Here is an 18,583-nt window from a genome sequence, read left to right on the forward strand (position 1 = left end):
CATGGAGCACAGCAGTTCCAACAAATTTGTTTAAAGTAGTCATTTTGTTGAAATGTTAACTCAGATTTGAGGAAGTAGATCAGTATCGCAGTTAATGAATACCCTCAATACAAAGGCCAGTGTCTCAGTTTCACATATCAAGACCTAGGATGGAACTGGGCACCACAGCTGGAGCATAGACCTTCTTTAGCCTGTCACAATGTGTACTGTGAGTGAGTGAGTGTGTGGTTGTCTATTGGAGGTGGATTGATAAAATGTTCACACATCTACAAGCAAATGTAAGAAGAAAGCCCAAACAAAATCAGGTTGTGGACAATCATCAGTTTTGTGAACTCAAGGACCATATCCATGGAGCTGACAGGCCAACGGTTATAATCAGGGTGAAGTAAACCCCTTGATCTGCTGCAGATCCTGGCATGGCCAAGACATGTAACTCTGCAATGAGAATTGATGTGTGCCAGACCACTAGCTGAACAGCTGGATGGAATCTAATGATGTACACAGTTGCTGAGATACCACGGTTGCTATATAACACATCAATCAATGCCTGCTTATCCTATTCAGCGTCTTACAGTAAATGTCAGGGTCATCTCAATCATCTGCAATGTAACTCAGTACACGCCCAACACATTCACTTGGATGATGAACATAAATGACGCACCCCAGACACACGATCCATATTTATTTACTATTTCATTCTTACTTAATAACCATAATTAGCTTTCTCAATTTGAACTCATGTCTTTTGTCAAAGTTCATAATCATCATGCAACAATTGATTTTTTTAAGATTTTTAATTCTAAAGATTTCCAACATTTTAAAAAGTTTGACTGAGACTTTAGTGGTTGTTTACCATGATTAGGTGTTTATTTTTGTTTAATCAATGGCAAGGAATTTCAAAAAGAGGGCATGCTAATCATACTGTCATCAACAAATTAATTAAATCATTCTTTACTAAGTTTTCAAATTGAAATCATTGAAGATTTAAGCAACAAATTAATCATCTTAATATCAGTGATAGAAAATATAATCTATTGCCAATGATAAAAATCACAATATTAAAACTTTTTTCTTTTTCTCAACTCATTCATTGGGAAAAAAAACAAGATTTAAACTTGCTGCTTCAATCTGTATTCAAGACCATATCCACACACAATTATTTGAAAGAGTTCAAACACAACAAATGCTATCCATAATGTATACTCAGAAATGTCAGAGAGTCATTTCATCTGGGAGCTGAATCAATGAATCACACAATATTACAGAGAACTGATTGTTACCAAACAAGACAATGTTGCTCTTGGTTCCCTTTCAACCGAGGGGAGTGGCACACATTATCAGATGACATTTGGAAGAAGCAGACGGCAACTGGCAGCCATCTTGTCCCTATCACTGCACCTTGGATTGATGGATGGATGCAGGCCAATCCTGGCCACTTATGTGGTAATGGCTTCGGATGACATTTTATAAATGCAGTATAAAAATGTTTGCCATCTCTGCTGTGACAGCCAAAGGTTTCAAAGTTTGCCAAGTCAGGAAAATGTTCCATTTAGCTTGTTATAAACCTAGAACAATTAGTGAATAACCTTTATGTCAACGACATGGAAATATTTGAATTGCACTTATTTGAAAACGAGTGATATTGGTCATTATGTTGTTCTAACTATGTTAAATGAATCATTACATGGAAATGTATTTATAAATTCATAATTAATACAAACCTATCCACTGAATTGCAAATGGGGAGCATTTAAATGGACTTATATTTCAATCATAATCTTTGATACCAATGACAAGCTATATAGGGTAGCCTAGTGGTTAAGGTGTTTGCAAAGCACACCTAAGACCTGGGTTTGATTCTTAATTTGGTCTCCCTGCCATATTGCTTACAAAATTGTTAAAAGCGTCAAATCCTAGCCATCCACTCACTAACTGACACTGTCATATTAACATTTATGATTATTATTACTTTTGAAATCAAACAAATACTTGAACTCATATACAGATAATGCTATGAAGTAGGCGTTCTAGTTAAGACTACGTACAGAAGAACATGGTTATGGTGAACCTGGACATAACATGCTAATGGTTATGATAAACAATTTCCAAAGTCCTGATTGCTTAACTATACCTTTTTTCACATAAACATCACCTCAGTAACAAATTCATGACTCATAGCAAACTGAATATGACAAGCTAATATTTTTTTACGTCAGTAACAAACTTGTCAAACTCACAGTGTCAGCTACCATCAGCAGTAAATCAAACAGATTCTGTTACACGAGGGAAACCAGAAAAATATATAAAAAGTTGGAAAATAAAACATGGTAAACCATCTCTTGCCTCTCCCTCGCAACAGTCAGCTTTGTTTTGCTGTAATGCAGTGGCACGAGTGGCCCAGTCGTTTAAAGCGCCACGATTCGCTGAGCAGAGTTGCGTCCCTTGGGCACCCCAGAAACCTGTGAGTGTTGGTTCGTTTCTTAAGGTTTGTCAGCACCATAGCCGTGCTCGTTGGTTTGACTGAAGTGGTAGACGTCTGAGACCTGCATCACTTCGGGCTTTCCTCCCACATTAAGCTGACACGCCGTGATATAACTGGAATACTGTTAAAAGCGGCATTAAACCCAACTCACTCACTCACTCAATCACTCACTCACTCACTCACTTTGCAGTAATGCTAATCCTCCCCAGACCAATACATCTATCAAGACACTCTATTTTCTGAACAAGTATTTTCAAGATTATTTATACTTTGTAAAATATGAAAAAATCTGGTGTTCTTCAAAGTCTATATAATACACAATTCCCTTTGAAACTTTCTTATAGCAAAGTACATTTTCTGTTATCATTCACAACTCTGGAATCTATCTTCGACAGGATTGTCTCCACTCCACATGCATCTAATACTCCTATCACAAACAATTAATTCACATACACGAAATGTCCAAATGAATTTCACGGGCTGCACTGAGAACTTGTGAAGTAATTTTAGACCATCTAAATACTCTAGCAGTGATATCATCACCAAACATAATTAATTCTGGGCATTCCAACCCTCCCATGCATGACATCAACATCAGAGAGTTTAATCACTGACAATGTGAGAATGAGAGAAATGACATGTTTCGGACCAGACTGTTGCATTGTAATAAGATCTTTGTGAATTGTTAGCATGAATCATCACTTGTCCCGGTCTCTTGTTGGCATATTGCATATTGATTAACAAGTCCGACATTAAACACTGTGTTGAGAGTACAATGATGACAGGTACCTACAAAATCAGCTCTACAAACACCGTGGGTATTGACAAGGTGATGTACATCATCAGGGATATATCTGGGATTTTTAACTTAATAAAGTGCCCATGGCAGGCTAATTGGGGGAAAGGGAATTATTTTGAGTAAAATTTTAATTTTTAATAAATTATTTTTATATATTTCTGAAAATCAGAGTGTTTGAACTTTGAATGTGGGAGGAAAGTGTTTCAGGTCGAGTGAGTGAGTGAGTGAGTGAGTGAGTGAGTGAGTGAGTGAGTGAGTGAGTGAGTGAGTGAAAAATATTGCATCTGATACACATATGAAATAAAAATGGCCACACATTTTTAAGTTGCAAGATCTGTGGGATGCCAAATATATAAACTGTTAACCTCATTTATCAAACTGTAGATTGCATTTTACATATAAGTGACATTTCGGTTATGACAATGGCTGTTATCCTTCAGTTGAACTTAAATTCCCTATCTATAATAAAACAGGCTTAAGGCTAACATGGTGCAGTGTAAATATTGTTTGAAATCAAGTGAAAATGGTAAAGCATGGCACATACTGCCCATTTGGGATCCCTTGTTCATGTACTGCATCCCAAAACTGATTAAACTTGAAAGCATAACGTCTTGCATTCTCTCTGAGGTAATCAAATCTTCTGGCATCATTTCCATTTTACACAAATCCTCAAAAAATGGTCAGAGAATCAATTTACAAATTAAAAAAAAAAGCGCCATGATTTAATAAATATTATTTTTGTGCCTTTCTGATAATATGACTTTATTATAAATAATGAATTTCCCCCATACAATATTGTGTTTGGTCTGTTTGAAGTCCATTGACATTCCCTGATGCTAATGGTATAAAAGAGGCAGTAACTAGATATATCAACAACATCAACAACAGCAACAGCTGCAGCCATCTGTATCACATGACCTCAGATGTGGGAGGCAGACAGAGTTCAGACCTGCATCCATCACATGAAGCATTGACTAGGTATTACAGATGCTAGTGCACTTATCACCAAGTGAATGAATATGATTGCACTTTCTCGTTTGGTGGTCGAAATAAAGTCAAAATTAGTATTATTAATGCACTAGTACTAGTATTAGTAGTAAACTTCTCAGTGTACATAAATTTTGTGTTCTAAAACTCCTTGGAAGTATTTAGAACCGTATCCTGTGTCTGAAATTAAGCATGGAAATCAAGGCGTCCTAATGTTGCATGGGCCACAACTGTAATGTTAAAAAAGGGTTACCGTATTCGACGTAATAAGCGCCAAGGGCGCTCGCAAAATAAGAAATAGGGGGCGCTTATTAGAATACTATTTTGAGTTGAAAGATCGTAAATTTCATGGTTTATGCTAACAGCCTGAAATGTTTACATATGTTTACATCAAGAATTTAATTGCCCATAATCAAGGGTGATGCAACACACGAGTGCGTATTAAACGCGAATAAATAAGTCTTGTGTACATTGATCAATTGGAAGGGGTGCTGATTGGGATTGTCCACTTGCCAATATGTTAGCAAATATCGCTGTGGGCGCTTATTAGAGCAGGGCTCTTATTACGTCGAATACGGTAATATGAAGGGGATCCCTAGATGCCAGATACGTTGAGAGAACATCAAGACCCTAAAGGGACCCCTCTTTAACTTCATGATCGTGAATAACCCCCGGAACCCCTTTAATTTCAATCCCAGTGTATTTAGATCAGGGACCCAATTCAAGTTTTGACTTCATTGATGCTCATAGCCTTCATGACCATATTTGCAAACTTTCCAAACTACAATTAGTAGTTTGTTCCGATCTTCTGGTCGAGACACCCAAGTCGGATGATATGACCTGTCCACTGTACAATACAGACATGTCATACCGAAACTCTGTCCATAATTTTATTGCTTAGTTTCTTTTTCGACCACAGCACCATCCGAGGGTAGTGTCTCGAGACGATTTAACAGATGCAACACTATAAATGGACTTCATACCAATCGACAAACATGACATGTTAGTAGCAGATGGTGAAAGGCAAAATAATGACCATCTCTTTACTGGTGTTGATGTATATTTATGTCTTGTGATATTTTCGATAGCTTGACATATTATTCGCATGAATTCAGAAGAAATCATATTTTATTTTATTAGCAAATTCCACATTTGTACCTATGCATGTCCAGTAGTAGCATTCAGTTCCATGTAAAAAATAATACCCGGCAATAGCGATCAGCTGCTTCGCTTAGGGTTATTATTATTTTAAATATGTTTAGTAAAAGCTGCATCTAAATTAACAAGATATTGGAATATATTATTCCTGATAAAAAAATAGTTTCAGATACAATTTTCGCCGATCCTTGCATTAAAATCCTGTAAGTTATATCATTGGGTGTGTCTTGACCGAATCACCGGTAGATTCCAAGAAAACGTGTGTACAGCTGATTGCTGTGTCCGGCTTAGTTTACGAGAAAATACACATGGTAATCTTAATCCCTGGATATAAAACAATGCCTAGCAGAACAAAAATTACAATTTAAACGGTAAATCAACATGTCTTGTGATTTTTTATCTCTTTTTTATCTTCGCTAAAGGGGAAGATTCTACGGTGTAATTTTTTTTCTGCTAGAGGGGGGTGCACATTATACATGGGTGCGCACTATACTCAAGAAAATACGGTTTCTAACGTGTCCTGCACTGAAGATTTGCCCCTGTACATTTACTGTAATGCAAAAGCTTGTTTTGTTTGTTTGTTGTTCATTGCTGCACTTAGCAATATTCCAGCTACCTGACGACAGTCTGTAAATTATCAAGTCATGCATCATGAACATCGACCTAATCTATTGGGATACCATGACATGCGTTAACCATGTCAGCGAGTCTGGCCCTCTGATCCCATTATATAACAAGCACAGTCGCCTCTTTCGACAAGCATGGTTGCTGAAGACCAATTCTAACCCGGATCTTCCTGGTTGTCGAAGCTTGTGTAGACAATGCACCATATAACTTAAAATACTAGCTCTTTGTCTTCCAAAACATGGTTGAAATATACTTCACCCATCCAAATAATAATATTATCTACTCACCTACATACTTTTAACATACAAAGCGATAAAGTCGACAAATTATGTGTTTATAAAGGATGGACCGATGAACCAAAGCAACCATAGAGCAACATGACAGCATCACCTATACCACTTAGTGCAAGTGGGACAATAATGACACACACTTTGGACCCACCCATCCTATTAATGCGGTATTCAAGACGCACTGAATAAGTATTACAAATGCCAGTGCACTTAGCAACAAGTGATTGAGTGCGATTGCACTTACGCATGAAGTGTTTTCAAAATTTAGCACGCAAGTCACATTTTCCTTGTTCATAACCCTAATGTTAAGAGTAAAGATTAAGGGGGTCCCAAATTCAAAGAAGAAGAAGAAGAAATTAATACATTAGTGCATGCGCTATCATATATCTGGAATATTGATGGGTGTGGCATAAAACAACACTAATGAATGACTACTACACAATTATCACCAAACTGCAATCTCAGTGTTCATTTTGCATTCTCAGCTTCCTATAGGAGTGTAGACATAAAGGACCACAGCATCCCCTTCATTGTGAACACTGGCAGGTGTGCAGATCTAGCCTTGCCCATCAAACAGTTCAGCTCAATCAACAGCCTGATCTTAACAAACCAACCTTTGAGTACATAGGCCAATGCTTCTCCAGGTTTTAGAGCATTGCAATCAATTAGCTGTGACAGTCTACAGGCAAAGGAACCTTTTCCCCCTTGCTTCACACACAAGGGTGTCTCAAATATTCTTCAGCCTTTGGCTCCTTTCATGGGAGCAGAAGAAAAGGATACAATCTAAACCCAGCTGTACAGAGAACATAACCAAAAACATGGACCTCATTCAAAGAAACAGCTCAAAATAAGTCAACCAGATGGGTCTTGGTGCCTTTTTGATTGGTGAGAAAATAACATTTGTTAATGTGACCTGCCTCCAAGTGTTAGCCAGTTGATTAATGTAGAACACTGCCAAGAAACTGATGCCTGTCCTATGTGTTTCAATCAATGGCTGACCATGTTTTCTTCCTACCATTCACACATCATAAATGATCAGGTTGTGAAAAGGCTTGGAAATAAGACAATGTTACTTATAATACTGGTCACTTGAAATATGACCCGTGAAGATTCCGGGGTAGAATAGGACTTCGGCAACCTATGCTTGCCAAAACAGGTGACTATGCTTGTCGTAAAAGGCGACTAACGGGATTGGGTGGTCAGGCTCGCTGACTTTGTTGATGCATGTCATCGATCCCAATTGCGTGGATCGATGCTCATGACATTAATCACTGGATTGTCTGGTCCAGACTCAAATATTTACAGACCGCCGTCATATAGCTGGAATATTGTTGAGTGCGGCGTTAAACAACAACCCAACCAACCAACCACTTGAAATATTCCCTGTACTTTATTTCTCAAGGCAATCAATTGTTTGGGGTATTGATCAGTATAATATGCACTGGGTTTTTGTGAATGTGCAGGTTGTCGTGATCTTTAAAACGGTACAGTTCTCCTTCCTTGACATCATAACACTTATAATGGTTACTGAAGAGCTTAATCAATTTTCTGTCAAGAACAAAAATTTAAGCTCCTGGTATCCTGGTTATATAGCAAATGAACTTTGCAGAAAAGCACTTTTTCAAGGATGGTATATTGAATATTGAGTGAGTGTGGCTTTACGCCGCTTTTAGCAATATTCCAGCAATATCACGGCGGGGGAACACCAGAAATGGGCTTCACACATTGTACCCATGTCGGGAATCAAACCCGGGTCTTCGGTGTGACAAGCGAACACTTTAACCACTACGCTACCCGCCCCTATATTGAATATTGCAACTACAACGGCTGTAAAATGATCCTGGGTTTACTTCCGTCCGTGTGCATAGCTGGCCTGGGCAGAGACTTACGAAGCTACCTGCCATGACTACCTCCGTCACCTGCAAGCTATTTGATGGTGTGTGTTGAAGAGTAGGATGGAGCATCTGCTGAATGTTTCCTGCTTCAGATGTGGGCTGAATGTTCAGACACACACGCCCTAACTGCAAGAATCTCTCACAATCTCAGACTGATTCTGTACGGGAGACCTACAAGAGCTGTGAAGAGGGGGCAACTTTTCCTTCAATGAGTGCCAGGGATGCAAAGAAACTGAGTTTTTTTATTTATGTTATCACAATATGACAAATAAGGAACCAACAATTTGATATTTTGGTGAGAGGGGCATGGGCTTTTTTAAAAAAATATAATTGTTCCAGAAAACACAAGGCAAAAGTAATTTGCCTCAGGTATCACAACCCAAAATAATTGTTGATTGTTCCTTAAGGTGCTCCTTAGTTACTTTTGGCTATTAGTAACCTCCCCTTGCCTCTTCCACACACATGCCTGAATCCACAAAGACTCAATCACATATCACCTCCATCCCAACACACAGGTATGCCTGAATCCACAAAGACTCCATCACATATCACACCCATCCCAACACACAAGTGTGCCTGAATCCACAAAGACTCCATCACATATCACCCCCATCCCAACACACAGGTGTGCCTGAATCCACAAAGACTCCATCACATATCACCTCCATCCCAACACACAGGTATGCCTAGTCACAAAGCTTCCATCAAATATCACCCCCACCCCCACCCCACCCCAACACACAGGTATGCCTGAAGCCACAAAGAGTCCATCACATATCACCCCCACCCCTATCCCAACACACAGGTATGCCAAGTCACGAAGCTTCCATCACATATCATCCCCTCCCCATCCCCAACACACAGGCTTTCCTAGTCGCGAAGCCTCCACCACATATCACCCAATCCCTCCCTCCCCCAAACACAAAGGTATCCCAAGTCACGAAGCTTCCATCACCCCATACCACTTCCCTGCACCCAACACACAGGTATGCCTGAAGTCACAAAGCCTCCATCACATGTATCACCCCCAACCTAACACAAAGGTATCCCAAGTCACGAAGTTTCCATCACATATCAGCCCCCTCCCACACACCCCACCCCAAGAAATAGGTTTCCCAAGCCATGAAGCCTCCATTGCATATCACACACACACACCCCTTCCCAACACACAGGTATCTTGAACCACGAAGCCTCCATCATACTTCACACCAACCCCCTTGCCTCTTCCCCCCACATCAACACATAGGTATCCCAAGCCACCAAGCCTCCCTGACCGCCCACTACTCTTGCCTCCCCCTTGCCTCTTCCACCCCACATCAACATACAGGTATCCCAAGCCACGAAGCCTCCCTGACGCCCACTATTCTTGCCTCCCCTACACCGATCACACAGGCATTCCAAGCCACAAATCCTCCATCATATATCACATTCCTGACAACTATTTCTATACAGACATACACCTCCTTTAATTTCCCGGTAAGATCAATAGTATTGGGTAGACATGTTTGCAGGTGTGGGACATTGAAGCAGTAGAACGGGATACTACAATGACTGGACTGATGACTAGTGGGATTCTGCTGTTCCTGATAACGGGGAATATATCACAAACTGTATCAGGCTTGCGGAAGCCGACGTGACAGCCTTAACGATGCCATTTTTCAATCTGACTCTGATAAAGCTCTTAGTTGATACAACAATGATGGCAAGTTCTGACATCACCGAAAACCAGCACATCAGACAAGATAAAAGAATAGAATGTTCTTATTCTCAACTCTTTGGTTTTTCCCCATGAAGATTCCAGAGCAGAACAGCTAGCTGCTTATGGTTAGAGCTGACTAACAAACGAACGAATAAACAAGTGAGTGAGTGAGTGATTGAGTATGGTTTTATGTCGCTTTTAGCAATAAATCCAGCAATATCATGGCAGGGGGACACCAGAAATGGGCTTCACACATTGTACCCACTCGGGAATCGAACCCAGGTCTTCAGCGTAACGAGCAACACTTTAACCACTAGGCTACCCAACTGCCCCTCAAATAAATGAACAAGCCAGAGAGTGCATGAGTGATTAAAGGATTGACAGTGTTTCAATTCTATTCCTGTGTCAGCTTAACCTCTTAATGTTGGGGGTGAGGTGAAATGGGGTTTTACGTTGTGTTCAAGATTCCTGACCACGTAGGCGTTCCTTGATGTTGGAAATCATGTAGGTCTTACAGGTTCACCAGTCTGGTTAAAACTACAAGCATGGTGCTGACAAACCAAGGATTAAAATCAGGGCAAATCTTGGATTCGAACCCATGACCTATGGATCCTGACATGTCTAAGGTACATTACTCTGAAAAGTGAATGGCAGTGCCAAATGACAAAGATGATAGTGTGTTATCTTATCAAAATGGCATGAATAGTTGCTTATGCTATCAACCATTAGTATGTCCGTCCAGGCTTAATTGTTTACAGGCAAATGGAATATGTTTAACTTAGGCATATAACAAACTTCACTCTCACGCTGTCTCCTGCAAAATGGTAGCTCCATTGTTGATGTGTTTGCTGATATCAGAACAAAGTTCAATTCTGCATGTTGAAATGAATGAAAAGAGATCATTTTGAAACTTCATCATAAATCAACTTGGGTGTTTCATAGAATATCCATAAAAGCCATCATGTAGAGATACCACGATATAAAAGAAACATGTTTCAGAATACAGTTTTCCATTTTTAAATCTTTGAAAAATCAATCAAACATCAATAACAATGTTACCTTGGTAACAAGTTGGATGCAAAAGATAACAGATGGCCTCAACTGAATGTCACCTCTCCATCTTCTGGAAACAGTTGATAATGAATGTCAACGTCAGCACAGAACATGAACTTGCATCCTACCCTAACTCTTCAAACCGACAGAATTTGGAATTTATGAAAGTAAAGTTGATACAGATTGATCTGAAATGGACTTCATCAACCAAGAAAGCCATTTCCCTGAAACCACAAGTGTCTCAGATGGTCACTCAATATATGGTTAATGAGACAAAACCTGTCAGGTTTCCACATTCCCAGGCAAAGCCTGACTACAACAGTCAACATAAACTGCTCAAAATACATGTTCACCTAAAAACATCACATTTACTTCCTCCTTGATGTATGTCAGTAGATTCATTATAACAGAATATTTCTTCTAGGAGAAAAGTAAAAAACTGATGTAAAAGTACACTAGGGGTGACTATTGGCCTGGAAATCACTATTGCGATAACTATTCATATTGAAAGAAACTATTGCGATAAATATCGATAGTTTTCAGTGTACCATTTTAGATGGATTTCAGAGTTGAATTAAACCTTGGAACTGAAGTTTCCTTTGAATGTGATAACCAAAACAACAAATAAAAAGTAAAGTTTGAGATATGACTGATTTGCTTTTTCTTTACCCTAATAATTTAAGAAAAAGAAACTTCAACATTACCATGTGTAAATTACTACCACTAATGATCAAATGAAAAACAAATTTGAACAGCATTGCATGTATTTTATTGAAACTGTTAAACAATCGAAACTATCGATATTCCTAATTGAAATCGATACTATTGATCAGAAACTGATTTAACGATCGATTTATTGACTTTAAGTGCTTACCAATTGCGATATATCGATATTTCGACTTATCGTGACACCCCTACAGTACACAAATCTAAGACATGAAAATAGCACCTTCATAAACCTAAATATCAATTTTCCAAATTATTTTGATGAATGTTGACATTAAGTCCATTTCTTGGTTCCCATGAAACACTGTCCATCCACCTTCTAAGGAGTCTTTTAGAACAAGTCATATTAGAAGTGGAAGCAATGCCCAAACTATTTTCTAGCATGATGGAAACCCATGGCCTGAAAGGAAATACCATTGTAGACTTCCTGAGTCCTACAGGACGTCCTTTGAGGACATATCAATTAGTTGTAACGATTAGTGGACACATAGAAATTAGTTTCTAACAAGCCAGCACCCACACCATCTGCATCCAGAGAATGTCCCAATTCAATGATTTCCCAAGAACACAATAACAGCAATGCTTATAATCAGAACTTAATCAATTAATTGCACAGGCGCATCGTTAATGGCCTTGTAATTTACCATTCTACCTGAAGAAGGTAGTTTGTAATGGCTGAAATCTTGCTGTAGCCATGGGCTTCAAGGTGAACTTGGCTACATGCTACATTGCTACAGTGTGCTGTTGATTTAGGATATTGATCTGGTTGAATTAAGCAGCTTGTAGCTGTGAGTTGTTGTGTACAGTGGTCCCTCGCTACAGCGCTACCAATGGGGTCCAAATAATTGGTGGGCGTTATAGACGATGAGCCGTTTAACCGAGGCCGAAGCGGGGGAGCGCGCTCGGCAAATCTCAAATCATCAATATGTGTTTATCTCACGTCACGTCAAAATAGTATATATTTTTATGGACCTAGTTCTACCTGTAATATCATTCATTTATTAAATCTGTCACATTTCACAATGTCTGAAATACGTATTCCATTTCAATTTATCATTTTTTATCTATAAATTAAAAAAATATTCACTATTTCCCACGATATTATTGAAAATAAAATTCTCGGGCACACGTTTCGACAACGGGTCCGCATCGAACATGTCAACGAGCAAAATAAAGACGTTTTAAGCAAATCTTTAAATATATTATACAAAGTGATAAATAAAATCAACAAAAATATATCTAAAAGTAATCAAACTTACATCTAAGTTATTATTTCCATCGTTTCGTGCGATCGCGTGTTATGTTAAGTCAAATGACATCTCGGCTTTCGTCGCCTTGAATTCTCGGCTCGGACACAACGTTTAATGCAAAAATATGTGCATGAAAAATCTTTGTCACAGCTCGTAACCTAGCACGATACATTCATGAAGTTGCATATTTTTAATATATATCGTGATTTCCTGCTTAAAACGTTCAGAATAACACGATTTAACAAAAAATCTTTCGCCAACTTCTGAAATTTATCAAACACAAGCTTGGTATCACAGCTATAATTTGATTGGCTGCCTGAGGTCACGTGCTCAAAATTGACCAATCACGAAGCTTGTAGCAGATTTCGGCAAGAAAGCGTCATTAGAAACAAATTTTAATCCAATGAAATCGCTTGTTATAACTACGGAAAAAACCCAGCCGATGTTACGAAAGCGCGATTACGAAATGAATGACCGCCGTGTTGTGACAGCAACTACATGTGTGTGACAGTGTCGTCTCAAATTGGATTGCCCACTAATTAAGAATATAAACTTCGCTTGTGGTTCTCTTTTATTACATGCATGCGCTTCTAAGATCAAAGGATGTATAGTGTGAAAAGTTAACTAGTTGAACAATCGTATTTCCGGGACTTGCCGCGGATGTTTTCAAACAGATTATTAGAACTCCATTCAGCGATAAACGGTTGATTATGCAATTAGAAGCGTTATGTGCAAATGAACAACGAACAACAATATAATTATGTCTGTGTAAAACTCTCAGTAACTGTATTAAAAGTGTACATAAATTTTGGGAGCCATGCGTTACCGAGCGTAGTAACCGAGGTAGCACTTTATCGAAGAGCACAATAGCGAGGGATCACTGTATTAAGGAAGTAGGCAGCGGAATGATCGATGATTCTGGTCATGGGAGATTGCCACTAGGGTCTGTTTGGTGTAGGTGGATCTATTCACCTGACAAGTGGCGGAGATCTCACAGGATAACGGTATAGATTGGAGGCTGTTTGATATCTATTTTAGATCTCCCACTTATTGCATTTTTAAGCAAAAAGAAAAAAGAGGCTTTCAGGAGAAAAACTCCAAAACCATTTTCAGATTCAATAATTAAGGGGTTTTTCGGGTATCTAGTCACACTGTGATAAAGGAACTCGTCAAGGCGATGTGATGTGTATACAGCTTGATGAGACCGAATGGTGTGTCAACACATTGAGGAGATGGGATGGTGTCCGAACACCTTGATAAGACAAAATGATGTCTGAACACCTTGAGGACATCTGAAGGTATCTTCAATACCTCAAGGAGATCTGAAGGTGTCTTCAATACCTCGAGGCGATCTGAAGGTATCTCCAACACCTCAAGGAGATCTGAAGGTGTCTCCAACACCTCAAGGAGATCTGAAGGTATCTCCAACACCTCAAGGAGATCTGAAGGTATCTCCAACACCTCAAGGAGATCTGAAGGTATCTCCAACACCTCAAGGAGATCTGAAAGTGTCTCCAACACCTCAAGGAGATCTGAAGGTATCTCTAACACCTCAAGGAGATCTGAAAGTGTCTCCAACACCTCAAGGAGATCTGAAGGTATCTCCAACACCTCGAGGAGATCTGAAGGTATCTCCAACACCTCAAGGAGATCTGAAGGTATCTCCAACACCTCAAGGAGATCTGAAGGTATCTCCAACATCTCAAGGAGATCTGAAGGTATCTTCAACACCTCAAGGAGAACTGAAGGTATCTTCAACACCTCGAGGAGATCTGAAGGTATCTTCAACACCTCAAGGGGATCTGAACGTATCTCCAACACCTCAAGGAGATCTGAAGGTATCTCCAACACCTCAAGGAGATCTGAAGGTATCTCCCAACACCTCAAGGAGATCTGAAAGTATTTCTAACACCTCAAGGAGATCTGAAGGTATCTCCAACACCTCGAGGATATCTGAAGGTATATTCAACACCCCGAGGAGATCTGAAGGTATCTTCAACACCTCAAGGAGATCTGAAGGTATCTCCAACACCTCGAGGATATCTGGTGGTTTCTTCAACACCTCAAGGAGATCTGAAGGTATCTTCAACACCTCAAGGAGATCTGAAGGTATCTCCAACACCTCAAGGATATCTGGTGGTTTCTTCAACACCTCAAGGAGATCAGAAGGTATCTTCAACACCTCGAGGATATCTGGAGGTTTCTTTAACACCTTGAGATTGACTTAACACAGATAAGCACTGATCTGCATGTACTTACTATTCTGTGACCAAGATGAGTTCTGACGGTGTTTCATACACCTCGAGGAGATCCACTAATCGGGGATGAGCTAGGGCAAGTTCAAGCATCACCACTTCACGTAATATTTCTTCTCGACAGCTCTTGCCCTTCCGCCGTTTTCGGATAAACTTGGCAGCCACAGTATCCCCAGTTTCGTTGTTCACACATTTTTTCACCACAGCAAATTTTCCTCTGAAATTAGAGACAAAATATGATAATTATTCAACATGGCACTTGACTACATGCAAATATGTACAATATTGGAGATAATAACTTAAATCAAACTCAAACGCACACATACTTTGTGAAGATTTGTGTCTCAAGGCCAAGGATAATGTACCTTTTTATCAGCTAAAATGGACATGGTGCAGTGTGTGAAATAAAAAAACTGCCATCAGGACCCACAGATTTTAGAAGATGCAGGCCCAAACTAAACTCTTTAGGCCCTCATTTATAAAACAGTAGCATATTTTGACAAATAACTCCACTCGAAAATCTGCTACATGCCGTAAGGACCCATACAAATTTGAAACTATGGGCCCCACACGATTTCTACCTGCCACGGGCCTATGGGCAGGCGCTAATTTTTAACACTGACTAGGTGGGGAGTTTTTTAAAAATTTTAACTAATATTTCTTTTTGCAATGTTTAAATTTATGTTAGTTGCAATATTGATTAAAATTGTAGGTCAAAATAGCTACAGCAACATCTGTTCATTAGGTTAGGCACCCCCTTCAGATCAAATACCATATCATTTCCCTTAGGGTCAGAAAGCCCTTGCCAGTTAAACTCCCCCTTTTTATCCTTAGGGTTAGGTGCCCCTATCCGATCCTTAGGGTTAGTTAAGTTGAGGCAAGGGTTAGCTGTCTTGCCTCAGGTCCAAACAATCATCAGTCTAGACATTACACTGGAGGTGACAAAACATGTTGGGAATCAAACCCAGGCCTTAGCGTGATGATGAGCACAAGGCTACCCCTAGGCTATATTATATGGTATGAAACAAATTGAAAGATAATCATTTTTGACAGCATGTTGACAAATTCTCAAGCCTTTTCATCACTTCAAGCTTTTGCTTTTTCATGTGGTTAGCCTTGGACATTTGTCTTTTTGAGGACTTGTCCGGACTAGTGTTAACCTTATTTTGCCGGTCCTCAATGTTTGTAGATAGTCCTGCTTCAACAAACCAAAATCTTTTCAATGAACATATTTTCTGTCAGTAATACTCAGTTCCAATTTGAGTGAGTGAGTGAGTGAGTGAGTGAGTGAGTGAGTTGGTTTTATGCCTTATTCCAGCAATATCACGGCGGGGGACACCAGAAATGGGCTTCACACATTGTAGTTCCAAGTAATTCAGAATTACAGCCCTCAAATGCTACTAGTCAATGACAGCTACCTGTACCAATCTCCATGTAAGAAGGATGTTTATAGTTAGCATGATGAAGTGTACCCCAGCAGCCCTGCCAGCATACGAACTGAGGAAAAATGGCCATATCAACAATAATCACACCAATAAGCATAATACATCCTTAAACCCATATCTAAAAAAAACCCCACCATTAAAAGGGTGGTGAAGTAGCCCAGGGGTTAAAGCGTTTGATCATAATGGCTAAAAGCTAAAGGCTCGGGTTTGATTCCCCACATGGGTACAATATGTAAAACCCATTTCTGCTGTGATATTGCTGGAATATTGTTGAAAGCGGAATAAAACCACACTCCATAACACAAAACCATTATATCAAAGCATAACATCAAGCGATGTATTTAGTTCCAAAATCTAATAAATAATAACCATGTGACCACAGCTTATTCTGACATCGTAAGCCATTTTATCATATCCTGATAACACAACTATCATATAACATGTACAAAATCATAATGGATGTTTATATTTAGATGAATCCGAGGCTATTATTACATCAGGCATACAGAGGTATACTGGTTCATGTTGTAGACACAATGTTAGAGTTACACTCCTCGAGTCGTCCTCCACACAGACCCATCGGGAGGCTGCGTTACACAGTGACTCACTCATGGCAAAGGTTGCATGTAACCTGTGGGCTAGACATATTTTGTGACCTATATTTACTGCTATCTGGTTAAAAAATACATCAATACTTTTTATCTCTGTATGATTACAATCATTACCAGCAGGCATTAAGTACAACAAAAGCTGTCTTGATAGAGAGTATAAGAGGAGTTCCCTTATATTTGACACTCAGGGACTTTATACATATGCTATTGATAATTATTCCCTCTTAATTTTGTATGTTCACAATATTTTGACACTGCTGTGTAAAAGTAATTGTATTCAGGGTTTGAAATCAAGAGTGAAAGTCAAATAATTATAAATATTAGACTAAAATTACTGAGTCTTTGAAAGGGATTTAGAAGTGATACACATAAGGAAGAGAATATATGGATGTTAACTTCTTTATTATGAGGAAAAAATCGTTTCAGGGTATGAACTTACTCCTTCATCAGACGAATAAATGCTCTCTGCCTTAGATTTAAATACTAAAGCCAATGGTCCACAAGGACCCCTCCCCATAATTTATTACACTGGTTTTTCCAACACTCAAATTTCCATTTTTACCTATTATTAACACTTTCAGTTTTAGCAGCTGAAATATTGGTGAATCAGCAATATTTGGTAATTCATTCTCAAATGCACATATATTCCAATTGCAACTTACTCTTTCATAAAACTCACGGACATTGTACACTACCTACAACTGCCTACACTTCTGACCCAGATCATATTTAATATTGTTTACAACATTTCCAAGGCCTGATCAAGGTGGATAAATCATACACAGACTTGTACAGCTGTGTGCTGTAGGCTATTTCCATACATCATTATGTATCAATAATCCCTGACAGGCTTAAAGCCAGGTGTTTAACTATTCACCTCAACACATGCTAAACCTGTTGACCATCGTGCCGTTGTACCATACAACCTTAGCACTACGACTGTCACAAGTCTCTGTTAAGGTTTGTTGTTGTTTTTTGTTTAACGCCACTCAGCAATATTCCAGCTATGTGACGGCGGTCTGTAAGTAATCGAGTCTGGGCCAGACAAGCCAGTGATATCACGAGCATCGACCCATGTAATTAGGACAGATGACATGCATCAACCAAGTCAGCGAACATGACCACCCGATCCCATAAGTCGCCTTTTACGGCAAGCATCAGGGTGCCCAATATTAAGACCTATTCTACCCCAGATCTTCACAGGTATGGGAGTTACGATCACCCTAGCGCTCTGTTAAGGTATGGGAGTTACGATCACCCTAACGCTCTGTTAAGGTATGGGAGTTACGATCACCCTAGAGCTTAG

At 39.3% G+C, this 18,583-nt stretch overlaps 1 protein-coding gene across 1 annotated transcript in view; it reads right to left on the reverse strand.

Moving 5' to 3' along the window:
• LOC139465031 (serine/threonine-protein kinase 17B-like) overlaps positions 1-18,583 on the reverse strand; it is an 84,708-nt gene that overhangs the window by 22,630 nt on the left and 43,495 nt on the right. The window contains exon 2 of the mRNA XM_071246705.1: positions 15,226-15,438. Coding sequence (XP_071102806.1) covers positions 15,226-15,438 — 213 coding nt within the window. The remainder of the gene's footprint in view (positions 1-15,225; positions 15,439-18,583) is intronic.

Source organism: Haliotis cracherodii, unplaced genomic scaffold, assembly GCF_022045235.1.
Source record: "Haliotis cracherodii isolate W230 unplaced genomic scaffold, xgHalCrac1.p SCAF_17, whole genome shotgun sequence".
Classification (NCBI taxonomy): Eukaryota; Metazoa; Mollusca; class Gastropoda; order Lepetellida; family Haliotidae; genus Haliotis; species Haliotis cracherodii.